General features: G+C 38.2%; 2 protein-coding genes across 5 annotated transcripts; both read left to right on the forward strand.

Annotated features, from left to right (window-relative positions):
- The first annotated feature begins 173 nt into the window (after positions 1-173).
- On the forward strand, positions 174-5,898 carry LOC120565764 (collagen alpha-2(XI) chain). 2 transcript variants are annotated; one of them, XM_039811777.1, is made up of 16 exons: positions 174-256; positions 341-394; positions 527-580; positions 719-769; positions 871-924; positions 1,197-1,250; positions 1,327-1,380; positions 1,455-1,508; positions 1,592-1,609; positions 1,924-1,986; positions 2,117-2,302; positions 2,441-2,576; positions 2,672-2,778; positions 4,721-4,801; positions 4,900-5,109; positions 5,318-5,898. In XM_039811777.1, exons 2-16 carry the CDS (start codon positions 392-394, stop codon positions 5,564-5,566), a joined length of 1,374 nt encoding a protein of 457 aa, XP_039667711.1. In that variant the 5' UTR covers positions 174-256; positions 341-391; the 3' UTR covers positions 5,567-5,898. The 2 variants fall into 2 exon arrangements, 1 of the variants encoding a protein (XP_039667711.1); XR_005640282.1 differs by lacking the exons at positions 4,721-4,801; positions 4,900-5,109; positions 5,318-5,898 and having other exon boundaries at positions 2,117-2,306; positions 2,672-2,766.
- Positions 5,899-7,619: 1,721 nt separating this feature from the next.
- soat1 (sterol O-acyltransferase 1) lies at positions 7,620-15,678 on the forward strand. Of its 3 annotated transcripts, none has more exons than XR_005640308.1 (16): positions 7,620-7,776; positions 8,260-8,411; positions 9,372-9,430; positions 10,171-10,319; positions 10,522-10,581; positions 10,732-10,839; positions 10,974-11,259; positions 11,440-11,518; positions 11,662-11,746; positions 12,154-12,199; positions 12,297-12,426; positions 12,782-12,879; positions 12,982-13,080; positions 13,278-13,413; positions 13,733-13,847; positions 13,990-15,678. XR_005640308.1 is itself a non-coding variant. In XM_039812090.1 (16 exons), exons 2-16 carry the CDS (start codon positions 8,261-8,263, stop codon positions 14,065-14,067), a joined length of 1,710 nt encoding a protein of 569 aa, XP_039668024.1. In that variant the 5' UTR covers positions 7,620-7,809; position 8,260; the 3' UTR covers positions 14,068-15,678. The 3 variants fall into 3 exon arrangements, 2 of the variants coding, with proteins under 2 accessions (XP_039668024.1, XP_039668023.1); XM_039812090.1 differs by having other exon boundaries at positions 7,620-7,809; positions 13,702-13,847; XM_039812089.1 differs by having other exon boundaries at positions 13,702-13,847.
- Positions 15,679-15,726: the final 48 nt, after the last annotated feature.

A 15,726-nucleotide genomic window follows, 5' to 3' on the forward strand; every position in this document is an offset into this window, starting at 1 on the left:
AATTACACACAAGGCCACCTAAGGTCTGGCTGCTTTTAACCCCTTATAGCACAGCCAGGCCCCTATGATGGATTTTTTGGGGCTATTCCACCAACCAGACTGAAAACTAATATTCTGTAAATCTTTTAATCTGGATAGCAATGCTTGAAAAGTGCTATGTAAATAAAATGTTATTATGTTATTATTGTGATCTTGTTCTCAGGGCCTAAGCGGTTTGGATGGGTTACTAGGGGTTGAGGGTAATGAAGGAGATCCGGTACGTCAAAATTTAACATACTGCAATTTAGTCTGTTGTTCAACCTTTTTACTAAATCCAGTCCCTCCCCTGCTCATCCCAAAGGGTGATATTGGTTTCAGAGGAGCTCCTGGAACACCTGGCAGGCCTGGCAAAATGGTAAGCTCCAAAACAAACAACCCTGCACCATAGAACCATGGGAGTATACTCTTATTCATAAATATCTGTTCTAGTTTGGCCTACAGATGCACTTTGTGACATTAGATACATTTAAAACATGTAATGTTGTAGGGAAACCCTGGATCCCCTGGGATCAGTGGGAACACTGGAGCACAAGGGTTCAAGGTACAATATCATGTCATTTTAAATTTAAGATAATACTCATAACTACAGTATATGTACAGTGTGTTCACTATAGACATATGTATATACTTTCCATTTATGTAATTCACATATATGTGGTATTTAACATGTTTCTCTCAGGGTAAAGCTGGACCAAAAGGAAAAGGACCACCTGGACCAATGGGGCCAAAGGTATGCAAGCTTGTTCAGCAGCATAATAATAATAATATCACCAATAGATTTAACGTAATACCGTTCGGTAAACATCTGTATCATCGCTGGTCTTGATACAGGGTATTCCAGGACTGAGAGGAGAGAAGGGCGAGTCTGCAATTAATGGTCCAAAGGTAAAGGTCAGACACACAGTGCAACACCTATCTTTACCTGGATGAGACAGGGCTTCTGTTTCTCATAATGCTTTAATCCATGCTTTCTCCTATCATGTCTCTGTACCGTATACATTCTGCCCATCATCTGCTGATGTGGACACTATCAGTTAAATAGACTATAAAAGACTTATTCCAAATATTATTGAGGGTTCAGTTGCATAGCTTCAGGAATTTACAGCATTGACAAACGTGGAGAAATCAGATAAAAAGTGTTTATGTTTCACCTGCAGGGTCTCCTTGGTGACATGGGAACACCAGGACCAATCGGACCACCTGGGCTAAAGGTTGGTTAAAATTTATTTGAAAAATTTTAAAGGCATAATTTTAGTTGGTCGACCACAATTCTAACTTTTGTCTTAGGGGAATCCTGGTTTGCAGGGCCTGAAAGGCCAAAGAGGTCATAAGGGAAAGCAGGTGAGTTGTGTTTTACTTTTGTTTTTTGTTTGTAACTGGAAGCAAGTTATTAATCAACTGACTGACTTTCACAGGGGGATACTGGTCCTCCTGGGCCAAGGGGGCGAAAAGGCTTTCTTGGACTCACCGTACGTTGCTTTGTTATTCAGCTATACAAAAAAGGTTTACTGAAACATTTTACTAAGTTATTTCTGTACTGCTTTTGTTACAGGGTCAGCTTGGAAAGAAGGTGAGAGACTGTTTTTGTTTTGATTTTTGTTTATGGCTTTGCAGGTTTGTGGGTCTTCCTGCTGGACCTGATCTGGTCATAGTGCTTTTTTATTTATGTTTCATCTGAAAAATCAGCATCATGAAATCACAGTTTTCAATTTATGTTTGTTAAGAAAGCATTTTGGTGGACAGCTGATGTAGCCAACTTGAAATGATTTCAGCCTTGCATTACTTTTAGTTGGCTCCATCATTACCTCGATTGCAAATAGGGAGATTGGTCTTTATGCATTAATTGCATAAAGACAGAGCCTGACTATGTTTGGGCCTGTACAGGGAATGAAAGGTGTCCAAGGCAGGAGAGGACCAAAGGGAGTGAAGGGCAAGCATGGACATCCAGTAAGACATTTTGCTTGACCTGATCAACAATGTTAACTGTAACATTCTGTAATGTTTTAAGATGCATTTGAAGCTTGATGGAAGTGAATACTGCTTAACTGCCAAGAGGATTGTACCATGCTCTTCACAGGGAAAACCAGGTGCACCAGGCAAGCGCAGGCATACACAAAGGCAGGGATCAGGCCCTGAGCCAAAACCAGGTCAAGGAAATGAGCTAAGGCCAAAAACAAGACCCAGTACAAGATCAAAACTGAAAAATGTGCCAAGATCAAGACAAACACCCAGCCTCCTGAAGCTAAGGGAAGGACAACAAAAAGTTGGTACAAGCTTTCTTCTCGAATACACTTAATTTACTCAGTTTTCTTGGTTAGTGGTAAATTATGTTCAAGGATCGATAGTTGGCTGACTGATTGACTGTCTGGTTAAATATCTGAATAATGGTTTTCTTATGTAGTGGCCCAGGCCAGTGTCCAGGAGATGGTCTGAAGTAGATGAGGCTGAGGAATCCTTCAGCTGGCCGCAGGGAACTAAAGACGATCCTGCCACCACCTGCTACGAGCTGGGACTCTTACACCCACATCTGAATGATGGTGAGGGTCTGAATAGGCCCATATGTAAATCTGTTTTTGACAATACACTGTATATTAGTATGAGTGATCAGGCAATCATGTCAGTTATTTTTCAGGTTACTTTTACATGGACCCCAACCAAGGCTGTCCCTATGATGCTGTGAAGGTATTCTGTAACTTCACAGCAGGAGGAACAACCTGCATTGACCCTTTGCAGTCTCAGGTACACTCATTTTCACCCAACATTAGCAGGCTAAGTGCAGTGTGAGAAATGTGCTCACTTTCTTGTTTTCAACTGCAACAACAACATGATATGATCCCATGGTTTTACATTACAATATAATTATGTAACATACCCTAGAATAGAGATCTTCAACAGGGGGTCCAGGACCCTTAGGTCCAGAGTTACTGCAAGAGGGCCCCAAAGTTATTGTTCAATCATTTAAAAAAAGTTTCAAAGGTAATATGTCTAAAGAAATATACATATTATGGGTCCAACATATTATTAGCAAAGATAAATCGGCCTTTTGGTGATATTTTTTTTAAATGTATACAACAGTGATGACCAAAGGTAACCAGATACAGTTAAGCTAAAGGATTCACTGTGCTACATGTATGTTTAACATTAAAACATATACTAATGAATATATGAATATGTCAATAATTATTATTTTAATAGCTTAGTATTGTATGAACCATCAAATGGTATGTGTGAAGGCTTTAGGCCACCCTACACAATTTGTAGGCCCAGTTTAATATGCAACTCAAATTTAAAACAATATGTGGTGGGCGTCCCTGCTCCATCTCTCTTTCAGCTAAGGTGTCTTTGGCCTAAGAAACGTTAAAGACCCCTGTCCTAGAACATTGCTGTTTAGATAGGATTGCTTCAAATTTCCCACAGTAATAATTTGTTTAGAGAAAATCCCGCACACTGACCATTACGCAAGCAATAATTTATTTAGAAAAATACAACGTTTCGGTCCCAGACCTTCATCAGGTAAATTCACACATTCACCTCAACCATAACCTAAAATAGTTTGGTTGACTAATCAGGACCAATCGAGTCCAGCCGTTGAATGACGTCATCCATTCACAAAAGTGGCACTCCCATCACGGACTTTGAAGGCAGAAAAAAGTACCATTCAATACATTTGAAAACAATGGATAATTAGTGCATTGTCATAGCCCAATATTTTTCTACACTTAATCAAGGGGAACATAGTCCATTCAAAAATGAATCATCACACTAATTAGACTACATTGTAACAGTCCATATTCTCATGTACAATAGGAAGTTTACGGAGAATAAACTAATAGGAAAAAAGAACTAGTAAGAAAAAAGGATTTAAAAAGAACATATATATCAATATCAAATTAGCCCAACATAATGTTGAGTTTGAATTCATCATTAAGGCCTTTTGGCGATAGCGTCTGCAAAGTGAATATCCAATATGCCTCGCGTCTTTTTAGTAGCAAGTCAAGATTGCCCCCTCTTTTTGGAAGACTGACTTGTTCAATACCACAAAAGCGCAATGATGAGATGTCATGCTTATAATCATTGATTACCCGGTTGCGGTACACTTCAATGATTATAAGCATGACATCTCATCATTGCGCTTTTCCGTCCGTGATAGGAGTGCCACTTTTGTGAATGGATGACGTCATTCAACGGCTGGACTCGATTGGTCCTGATTAGTCAACCAAACTATTTTAGGTTATGGTTGAGGTGAATGTGTGAATTTACCTGATGAAGGTCTGGGACCGAAACGTTGTATTTTTCTAAATAAATTATTGCTTGCGTAATGGTCAGTGTGCGGGATTTTCTCTCAACAATTTTTGATCTGTTACCTTTGATCATATCCTACGCACCTGCCCGACCAAAGAGGTGTGCAAAAATGTTTTCTCACGTTCCACAGTAATAATTTAAAATGTCCTAATAGGACCAATGTTTGCAATGCTGATAGCTTGTTAAGCAGATTTCAAGTGAAGGAATCAACATTCATAAAGCTGTTTTACACAAGGCAGTGTGGGCCCATTAATAAAAAAAAAAGTAGATGCTAGGAAAGAAGGGTATTACTATCCAGACTTTTTGGATTAATGTAAATACACAAATAAGATGGTACCAAGAATGGCTCTAAAAATGTTGGTAATGTTCTATCCTTTAGATTAAATTACGTTGGGAACCAGTAAAGAAGAAATCAAAAACGTCTGTCCAGTGGTTTAGTCAGCAGCACGGTGAAAACAAGGTAACACATTTGTGGAATTGATTGAGGAACATTTAGTACATCTAACATCAGTAAGCAATTCCCTCAGACATATAATGAATGATTTCTGTCTCTGACAGTTTGAGTATGCTGGTGTGGATGTTGTCCAGCTGAGGTTTCTGCGGTTACACAGCCACACATCTTTCCAGAACATGACTGTCAGGTGTACAGCAAACTACTCCAGTACTGCTGGAACAACCCATTCAGCCAACAGGATTATTCACTTCCTGGGAGACTCTGGCAAAGAAATCCTTTCACACCTAACCACAGTGTACAGGAAAGGCTGTGAGGTAAGAATAAATTTTTTAGTTGTTGTCAAAAACACAATTTTTGCAGCTTTCCATAACTGTAAAAATGTAATGTAGATATGGGAACAGAGATAATTGAGTTAATTGAGGAGGTTTTACATATTGTTTGTAGATTACAAAAGAAATACTTTCCCACTGTGCTATTGGCTACACATTCTCTTTGTGTCTCTTCTGTCTGATCATTTTGCAGGCAGAGGTGGTTGTAATGGTTCGGGGGAGCACGGAGCTGCATCGAGGCGATATGGAGTTACTTCCTGTCAGAGATCTGGGTGTAGATATGAGGTCGCTATCTCCCCTTGTCCCGGAAATCACTGTTGTTTTGGGACCCCTCTGCTTTTGTGACCTATGCTGTGTGTGTGTGTGTGTGTGTGTGTGTGTGTGTGTGTGTGTGTGTGTGTGTGTGTGTGTGTGTGTGCGTGTGTGTGCGTGTGTGATATAATGAACTGTAAATATCTCTTTTATATAAAAAGCAGGGATATACTGTGTCTAGATATTTTGTTAGGATTAATTTGCTCAGTGCTGTTTTGTGTATATTTATTGAATTATCACAAGCTGAATGAATTGTTAGAATGTATTATATGAAGCAGTATATACATTGGTATCTAATGTTTATGTAGCACCTAATTTTATTTGTTTTAATGAAATTGACTCAGAAGTAAGTGTTTATATCACAACTCAATGTATATGGTGTCTCATCATCCTCACAGGGGGAGGATGTACAGCACTATCAAAATAAAAGTATGACTTTGAACATGTGGAATAAAATCTAGCCATGCGCATCTGTTGTAGTTTTACTGAACCTGCCTGCACCATACAGTAGATGCTCAACTTAAAATAGGTATTAGTTAGAATTTAGGTTATAGCGTAGATTTTTGCTCTTACCTCTGTGATCATTAAGCTGTAACTATTTTTTATTTATGTGTAGGTTGAGATCTTACACCAATCAAGTTCAAGTTTACCACTGATGACACAGAACATGCTGCCTCTTACTATCCCATGTCATGATAGAAAACACAATTAACCAGAATGTATAACATTTATAAGCATTATGTTTGCTTTATTCATGTGCGTAGAGGATGAGTTTTGTTACATATACAATAGGAAATGAAAAGCATCTGTCCATCTAAGACAGCTACTAGTACTGTCCCATTTATTTGAGCCCTATTGTGACTTTCTACTCTTGTTTGTAGAATTGTTGTGTCAGAAAAGGCCTGCAGCAGGGCAGCTGATATCAGAATCGTCCAAGTTTGATATGCATGTTGAGACCCCATACCCCTCCTCCTTCATACATTCACTCAAGATCTTTTTTTCCCCCTTTGATCATGCACAACACCGTCTGAAAACAAATCTGTGTTTGTATGTGCCCTCTGCCGGAAAGATTGCCATTATATTTGGTGCTGTAGTTGTTCATCATTTTCATAAATACATCCCAGGGTCTTTGCAGTTAATTGTATTTGCCACACTCAAGTCATAAGACCAGTTTAATTTATGATTTAGAAACCACCATGCCTTACTTACAATGTACGTTTATGTTTTCTTGTGTTGCTCATCTTGATCACATGTGGCCTTCAGTTTGTGACACGCTAAAGTTGCAACAGTTTTGCTAAGCTGCTAATATTTTCTACAAAGAAAATATCAAAGAGTAAAACTTAACAAAAAGTTAAATTTTACTCTTTACCATTAGTTATATAAATGTTATGCAAATTTTGGGAAGTACTGCATTGTATACACCTCTGACAGGAAGGTATAAACAAGGCACGGCAAAGCAAACAATTGCCCCAAAACCACAGACCCAAATGGGTGGTAATTGGATTATTTGCAACTTTTGGAGGGAATATGGGAATATGTTATAGTTAATTAAACAATATTCACTGATATGATGAGGTCGGTCCTGTCTTAAACAGGGTCCCTTAATTAAATTGTAGTTATTGTAGTTATTTCAGCTAAAAGTGTGTCTGCATGAGGCCTATTCCTGAACTAATTTCCTGAATACAAGTATTTGTTTCTATTGATCAATAAGCATACGTCCATGTCAAATAAACCAATAAAATAAATAAATTGGTGTTTCATCAATGACCACAAGTCATAGTCCAGCAAACAGTGGGAATCCTGTAGCTACACATTGCACATTAAGTGAGAGTATATGAACCTTGTTATCTATTTGATGCTGTGCATATGGAGACATTTGTGTTTTTATATATTCGTTAATTGTTACAAGGTCGTGACATATAGTCCTGCCTAAAAAACATTTAACTGTTCAGTCAGTGTCTGGTTTGGTTTGGGTTATAATTCGTATTATACTTAATTCTTAAAGCCGATTATAGTAAAATGTTCTTTTTTATTATTTAATATGGTTACATATGGCAAGTGTTTTAATTACTCATAAGCATACTGATGATGAGTTATTGCCTAATGACAGCGATGGTCAATATTGTGGGCGCTGGTGACGTCAAAAGGAGGAGAGACTTTCGACCAATCAGCGTCGGCTGCCCTGCTCAACATCTCCTTTGTCAATACAATGAGGAAGGTGAGCAGCAGCCCAGATGGTTGTGATTGAAGGAGTTTGAACCATAGACTGTATAAAATAGGGCTGAACTCGACAACGTCGGAGGTCTACCTAACTAGAGAGCGCCCGGCGGTTTGAAGCGAGTAGGTATCCAGGAAGTCAGCAGACAGCATTTTGTATGTCCTTTTTTTTCGTTTCTGTCAACATGTTTCCGCAGCTAACGATAGACACCAACAAGTGGGCTCATTTGACTAGACCTCAGTCCTAGCAGACTTTGAGTGTCACCAGGCAGATGCTTTAACGTTAAAAACGCTTGTGTTAACATTAAACCAGGTGGCTATTATGTTCAAAGCTGTGTAGTTAGCTCACTGGCCGCCTGTCATACTGACTCTAGTATCAGCTGATGAGAGCTAACTAAATTGCAGCCTTCTGTCTGCTGCGTGTCCGCGTCATGCGAGAGTGATTTGACTGTCAACTGGGTTTGCATTGTTTGTCCGTCAAAATCCTTTGCATTCATATCCATGTGATAGTGCCATGAAATGCTTTACGTGTCCTCAAGACACATATGTCTTTGGTAATGCTGCCACTGATTTTGTTTTTTAAATTGAAGTTACCTGTGTCTTTAGGATGGAGAGCGGGGATGACAGTGGCCTCCGGTCTCGCTGCCAAGCCATTCCTAAACTGCCCACCTTCCCTGACTTGGATAACTCTTTGGATGAGGAGCGTAATCAACAGCAACACCAGCAAGGCAATGGAGGCAACCACGTTTCCAGCAATGGTAAAAACATCTCAACTCCGTCATCAGCAGGGCCAAGACAGAGGACATTAAACTCTTTTTACAGTGAACGTTTTGATGCAATGTGCATGTTGATTCAACCCCTACCTTCCCCTTTTTTATTTCAGTAAATTTCCCTGGATGTCTTAGTCACTTAAGCCATGCCATGTGAGGATGTATTTCGTCTTAAGCAATGTGATGTGACCTATGGAACAGTTGGTGTGGTTAACCAGGATAATAAATCACCAGTGATGGTCAATGACCTGATCATGAGAAATGATGACCGTAAAACAGTCTGACAAAAATACTGACCACTCCCCAACAACAAAAACGTTTTGGAAGGTGAAAAAAGTTGTGATGTAATTTATTGTCTGTCTTTGCTACAATGTCAAGTTGTCTGGTTTTTTTCTTTGCTATACTGTTTGACAGATGGGTGGAGCGACTGCTGCTGCTTGTCCCTGTGCGTGATTTACCTCAATAACTGTTTGAACTTGTTCATCAGACTGTCAAGTCTAATAACCTATAGTAACTTAAGCAGTCATAGATGTCATAGGTGTGTCTCCTTTTGGATTTAGCTACATTGGATCTAAAGACCGATGTCATTTGACTGCTATTTCACAGACTACATTTTTACAACACAATGACTCAAATCTATAATACTCAACTATAAGCACCCTGTCAAATATTTCAATCACTTAAGAAATCTCCTCAAATGCCCCACAGATTAGACATTTATCGAAATATTCAACATGAACTGATACTATATGAATAATATGATTTACATTTACCAGCTTGAAGTTCTGTTGAAGAAAGGTAACCTGGCAACTCTGTTGGCTCTGTTGTTAATTTGAGTGTGTCCAGAGCACTTATCTTTATAATGCTATTGGAGGACTACAAAGCAGCATGTTGACAAGGTTTTATCTTATCATATGCTCAGACTTGTGTGTTCTCTTTCCACTTCAGGAAAAATTGAAGTGGAACATGTGATCAGCAAAAAGCTACAACTGAAAAGGAAAGCAGAGGTTAGTAAGTCAGTAATTTGAGTTAAGAAAAGGCTCTAACCTGCTTGTTGGAATGGTCACTTAGAACAAGTGATCTTGGGTGTCCTCCAATTGATATGTTTATTTCATCATCCTGCATTTAATCAATTATTAAGCTTAGATTGACACACCACCACAGTCAAAAGTACAGTACATTTTTGTTTTGTTTGTATGGTTTATTTCTGTCAATAGTAGTCTCTCATTTTGGGTATAGACTTGATTTGAGCCTCTCTCAATTCTATCAATATCATTAAATCCAATTTGTTCTCTCTTGAAGATTGTTCTGACAGTAGAAAATATGGATTAGCTGTGAACCAGCAGGTGTTGTGACGACTAGAAGTAAGAGCAGAATGGCAGTTTATGAAAATGAATCAATACATTGAAATCAAATTTATCATAACCATTTTTAAGTTTTTCTTCCTAAATGGCTGGATAAAATTCCATCTTGAGGAAATGTGCTCAACATTTCTACTTTCACATTTGACCTATTTAGCTAATGTATCCAGAGCAACTGCTGATGAGTAAGTGTTTCAGTGGGTTGCTCGAGGACACTTTAGAAAATATATTTTTCAAACCATGTCTCTTGAGCGTTAAAAATTAAAAGCGATGTAACTGTACTTTGAATCTTCTAACCTTTTTAACACCAAAATATTCCACAATTGTTCAAGTATTTGTCGGCTACGACTGGTAACTCTTCCTGTGTCTTTTGCTCTATTGCTCAGTACCTGAAGAGTGACCTGATGCATCAGTTTGACAGTCAGGTTAATGACTTCATGGACAGTCTCATCGAGGAGTCGGCCAGCCTGGAGTCTGCACCTGTCCCTGCTGTCTTCTCGCCTCTGCTGTCAGACAAGGAGAGAAGTAAACTTGGGTGCTGTCTTTTAACTTCTACTAGCCTATCAAAGCAATGTTAGTTTTAAGTTGCACTTAAACCAGATGTTTACTGTTTTAGCACATATGGACAAACTTTTCCCTTTTTCACTCATCATACACACTTTTTCTGCAACAAAAACAGATTTGCTGGCCACTGACGTCATTCTTATTCTTGTTTTTTTTTTTTTTTTTTTTTTTAGGTCTTTCCGTCCTCCTCATGGCCAGGGCAAGCTGTTTGTCAGCCGCAGGTCCCTCTTAGAGTAAGATGACACATTGATCTGAAAGAAAATGTAAAAATTGTATTGCCACCTTTGTTTATTACAGTGCAGTGGAGATTGCTGCTACTTAAAGATTGTCAACATCAGTGTAGCTGTACAGACTCTAATCGCTTGTTGTCTGTTTTTCTGCAGTGAGCTGTTTGAGGTGAACCACATCAGGACTATCTACCACATGTTTATTGCCCTGCTCATTCTCTTTATCCTCAGTACACTGGTGGTAGATATCATTGATGAAGGCAGGTAATGTAGAATACTGCTATGTATAATGCCTTATGGTTTTATTAAGCTTTTGTTGAACTAATGGATTCTTTAGATAATCTGTCATGTGCTGAGGCTTCAAGATTCTCCTCTCTACTTCATCTCCTTTGCCTCAGACTGGTGCTGCACTTTGACCTGCTGGTCTATGCATTTGGACAGTTCCCTCTGGTGGTGTGCACATGGATCTGCATGTTCCTGTCTGTGTTGCTGGTTCCCTACACCCTGTTCCATTTGTGGTCACAGACCCAGTCTGGGTCTTGGAGTCACCCTAGGTTGTGCAGTTTGCTGTTTGGCTCTGCATTCCTGCTCTACCAAGCTCTGGGTGTGGGATTCCTGCCTACATATGTGGTGGTGACCAACAGTTTTCCACCTGCATCCTGTTTCATCATCATCCTGGAACAGGTAGATGACCAGTGTGGATCACATCCACAGTTAATATGTTGTATTCAGCCTTATTTCTTGCCTTATCACTTTCAAATGTCTTTTTAAAATAAATTTAAGCTCACCTTCTCTTCTTGAATTGACTCCATGGACAAAGTTGTAATAGCTGCTGTGTCTGTTTTTATATTGGTCTTATTCCAGGTGCGTCTAATTATGAAAGCCCACTCCTTTGTCAGGGAGAATGTACCAAGAGTCCTAACCTGGGCTAAAGAAAAGACCAGTACGTCGCTTCTTTCCTTTTTCTCCTTTGTATCCATGTGCAGTTCCTATTTGCCAATTCATACAGTTACTACCTTTCTCATTAGCTACTGGTTTTTCCTGTTCCTTATGTCCTGATAAGCAGTCTCTCCTTATCATCTATAGGTCCCCGCCCAGTGGTCCCTCAGGTCTCTCAGTATATCTACTTTCTGTTTGCACCAACACTCATCTACAGAGACAAGTACCCCAGGTATACTTCATCACTGAGTGTGCGATAAGACTCATATACATCAAAACTGCACTGAATGCACCTTGCATAATAGGTTTATCTACATCCTATCATTACTATGGAAACAGTTGTACATTTTTACTCCCCAACTTATTGAAACAGTTGTACATTTTATTTACAAATTGTATAGATTTTAAATATTGCTTGTGTAGTATTCAATTATTTTATGTATATTGTTTCCTATTATTTAATGTATACTCTGTATGTGAGCTGTGTGAAGTTTTGCTGCTGCAACACAGTTATTTCCCATTTTTTTGGGATCAATAAAAATCTATCTATCTATCTATCTATCTAAACAGACCACCTCCTTGTTTGGGTTTTTTCCCCATATAGTAGTTCGGTAAAGCCTTGTTTCTCACTTTATACAGGAACCCAGTGATCAGATGGGGCTATGTGGCCACAAAGTTACTTCAGGTACCAACGTCTTTCATATTTTAAGGCTGAGCTTATTTAAATTTGCGAAAGATAATAGCCCATTTTTCTGACAATCTCATCCATCCCCACCCCACAGGTACTAGGCTGTCTGTTTTATGCCTATTACGTGTTTGTGCGGCTGTGCATCCCTCAGTTCCGCAGCATCAGTCTGCAGCTGTTTGACCTGAGGGCCATGGTCCTCTGCATCTTTAACTCCATCTTGCCAGGTAAGGTCAGCCACTAGCTTCTTGTTTTTATGTTGTCTTTTAGCATTAGTATAATCAACTTTAATTGTATAGGGCCACATCTATATGTATTATTGATAGCTTAATCGTTTTATCTCATTTTAGAGTGACTTACCACCAGTCCAGGGACAGCGGATGTAAAATAGCCTCCAGGCTAATTCTGGCACATTTTAGTTCTATGTATTATTAGTGTGCATTGTCCCTGATAAATAAACCTGAAATAAATAAAATAAGAAATAGCTTGTGGACCCTTATCAACAAATACTCTTCTATACATCCCTTAGTCTCACTCGGTCTCAAGGGATGCAGTAGTAAAAAAAATTGTTTTCATTTGCAGGAGTGTTGATCCTCTTCCTGGGATTCTTTGCCTTCCTTCACTGTTGGCTAAATGCTTTTGCTGAGATGCTCCGCTTTGCTGACAGGATGTTTTACAAGGTACTTCTTCTGTCACTGCCAGCCACAGCAAAATTTGAATTAAGTTCCTCTGTTGTAATGTGCTTTATATTTGACTAATTTCATTTTGATTACACATTACAGGATTGGTGGAACTCAACCTCTTTTGCTAATTACTATCGCACTTGGAACGTAGTGGTCCATGACTGGCTGTACTACTATGTGTACCGAGATCTCCTGTTGGTGAGTGATTTGCTATTGGTACGATTTTTATTTTTTTAAAAGAACAGTAGCTGCATTCTGTCTTAGGTCAGGTTTATAAGGCATTTTATTGACTATTTTGTAATTAGAGGGAATTATAAAATCAGTGTGAAAAGCCATTTCTATTGTAAAATGCTTGGATCAAATTGACGTCTGTTCTCTCCACTGTTGTCTTCCAGATGTCTCAGAGGCGTTTCAGACCAGTAGCCATGCTGTTTGTGTTTACAGTGTCTGCAGTGGTCCATGAGTACATTCTTGCAATCTGCTTTGGTTTCTTCTATCCCGTGCTCTTCTGCCTCTTTATGTGCTTTGGAAGTAAGATAAACTCCTTCTGAGTTCCTCCCTATTCTCACTCCACTCTGTTTTTATTGTATATCAGTCACCCAAACTTGCTTGAAAATTCAGCTGAATCTATTATTATTATTATTATTATTATTATTATTATTATTATTATTATTATTATTATTATTATTATTATTATTATTATTATTATTATTATTTCTGTGGTATGACCCGCACAATAACATGGTCTAGTTATGTCTCTCTGCATTTATTTTTTCATTATGTTTCCACCCTTGTCTTCCATTTTTCTCCCTCTCACAGTGATGTTCAATTTCATTCTGCATGACCAAAGGAAAGGACCCATCTGGAACATAATCATGTGGACATCCCTCTTCCTGGGTCAGGGAGTCATTATCTGTCTGTACTCCCAGGAGTGGTATGCCCAGTGCTACTGCCCCCTGAAGGAGGTAACACCTGCAGCATTGCTTTGTGTTGCCCTCTAAACACTGATATGCTGATTATTTAGATACAGCTGAATGTTAGTTTTTGCTTTGCTAACCTTGAGCATAGACACAAATTTAGCTTCATATATTTTTTTTCTAATTCCAGCCTTCATTCCTTGAGTTACTGAAGCCTCGGTCCTGGAGCTGTCAGAGAGGCCTAATGGCAGACTCTGATATGCTGTGATCTACGTTTGGACTACTGCAGAGGATCAATATAAATTTAACCAGCCTTTCTTTTACTGTCATAACTTCTGGTCTTTCGGTTTGTTTTATATTATTGCACTAAGGTCATGAGTCATGACTGAGTCTGTGTATGAATGTATGGAAGAGATCCAATTATTATCTGCCAAAATGTTCTTTACTTTAACAGCAATGTCACAGTGATGCCTTACTTAAAAAAGACAGACCCAACAAAATTACAAGTTCACATAAAATCGCATGTGAAATCTTTTATTTTTATGTAATATTTTTTTTTTACTTATTACTTTTGCCTTGATCAACTGTGAAACCACTCCCTGTGCCAATATGATAGTGGCAAACATTAAATATGGCTGTGGAATACAAACAAATACTCTATACATAACATATCACGTTTGCAATTACTACTCTATTATAGATAACATTTAATATGTTTGGAAAGCCTTTCAATGTGATTTATTTTCACTGCCAATAAGATGTATTTTGAAAAATGGCCACTGTTTGGTGTTTTGTATAAATCTAGGAGGAGCTGTGGCTGCTGTATTATAGTTCTATTGTAGTTTGAGAGTAATGTGAAGGTGAAATCACTACAGAATAACTTACAACTGTAAATGTTGCAGCTGGCTGCTAGAATTATGTAACATTGAAATAGTGATGATACTTAATTAGCAATAAGGGCTACAGATTGCTTTGGCAGATACTGACATGAAACATTGTACATAAAATTACTTTTTTTTTTTTTTTAAATGTCAAACTAACAGAAGATGGAATGTATGTATATGCTCAGTGTGCTTTTAGTTCCTGTGGTCTTGAAACAATTTATTTACACATTTGTATTATTTTGAGGTAATCACAAAGTTAATGCACAGTTAATGTTGCCAATTCTGACATTTCAATGCAGGGATACTGTATTTACAGTTGTGAATAGTGAGATGCACAATATGAAGTAAAAACCAGCAATGACAAACGGGGCACTTCCAAAAACAGTATGACCACAAGGTGGCACTGTATTAAAAGCTTTTACTTTTGATTCGTCCTCTGCTCTATTTGGCTGTGAATTGTGGTCAGGAGTAAGAGAGACTTTCCCAGTGTCCCTTATATTAACAAACACAATTACCAGCAACTTGTTTTTGTAAAATATGTACAGATAATAGCAGAAATATTGGAATGCCTTGTGGTACTTTCTATTAAGTAACTCTTGAGAACTCCACATTTGGCTAAAGCCTTGGTCTTGCTTTATGCCTTTGAGATTTTGTTAACAAGGATAATGTAGTCAAAAGACCCAACCTGCAGAAATGCTGTTTATTGAAATAAGATATTTATATTTTGGAGCAGAGCTTTTGTGTTCATTATGGTCTCTTTTTTTTTTTTCTCTGGCCTTGAATAGCTAATTTTGTCAGGTGACAATTTAATGACTCAGTATGTTGTTCTGTCTACTGATGTAGAAATGATGTAGTCTGGTACATTCTTTAAAGACACATCAAAGTACAAGAACTATTCAGAAAGAAATGAAGTATGTTCCCTCTTTTATGAATGTGTTGTATCATAAATGTCTAATGTAATGGTCAATGTGCCAATTAAATAGTATTGAACTGTCTTTATTTAGAGTTTATTTGCAAATAATGTAAAGCACTTCATCTGCATA

Source organism: Perca fluviatilis, chromosome 9 (assembly GCF_010015445.1).
Source record: "Perca fluviatilis chromosome 9, GENO_Pfluv_1.0, whole genome shotgun sequence".
NCBI classification, from domain to species: Eukaryota; Metazoa; Chordata; class Actinopteri; order Perciformes; family Percidae; genus Perca; species Perca fluviatilis.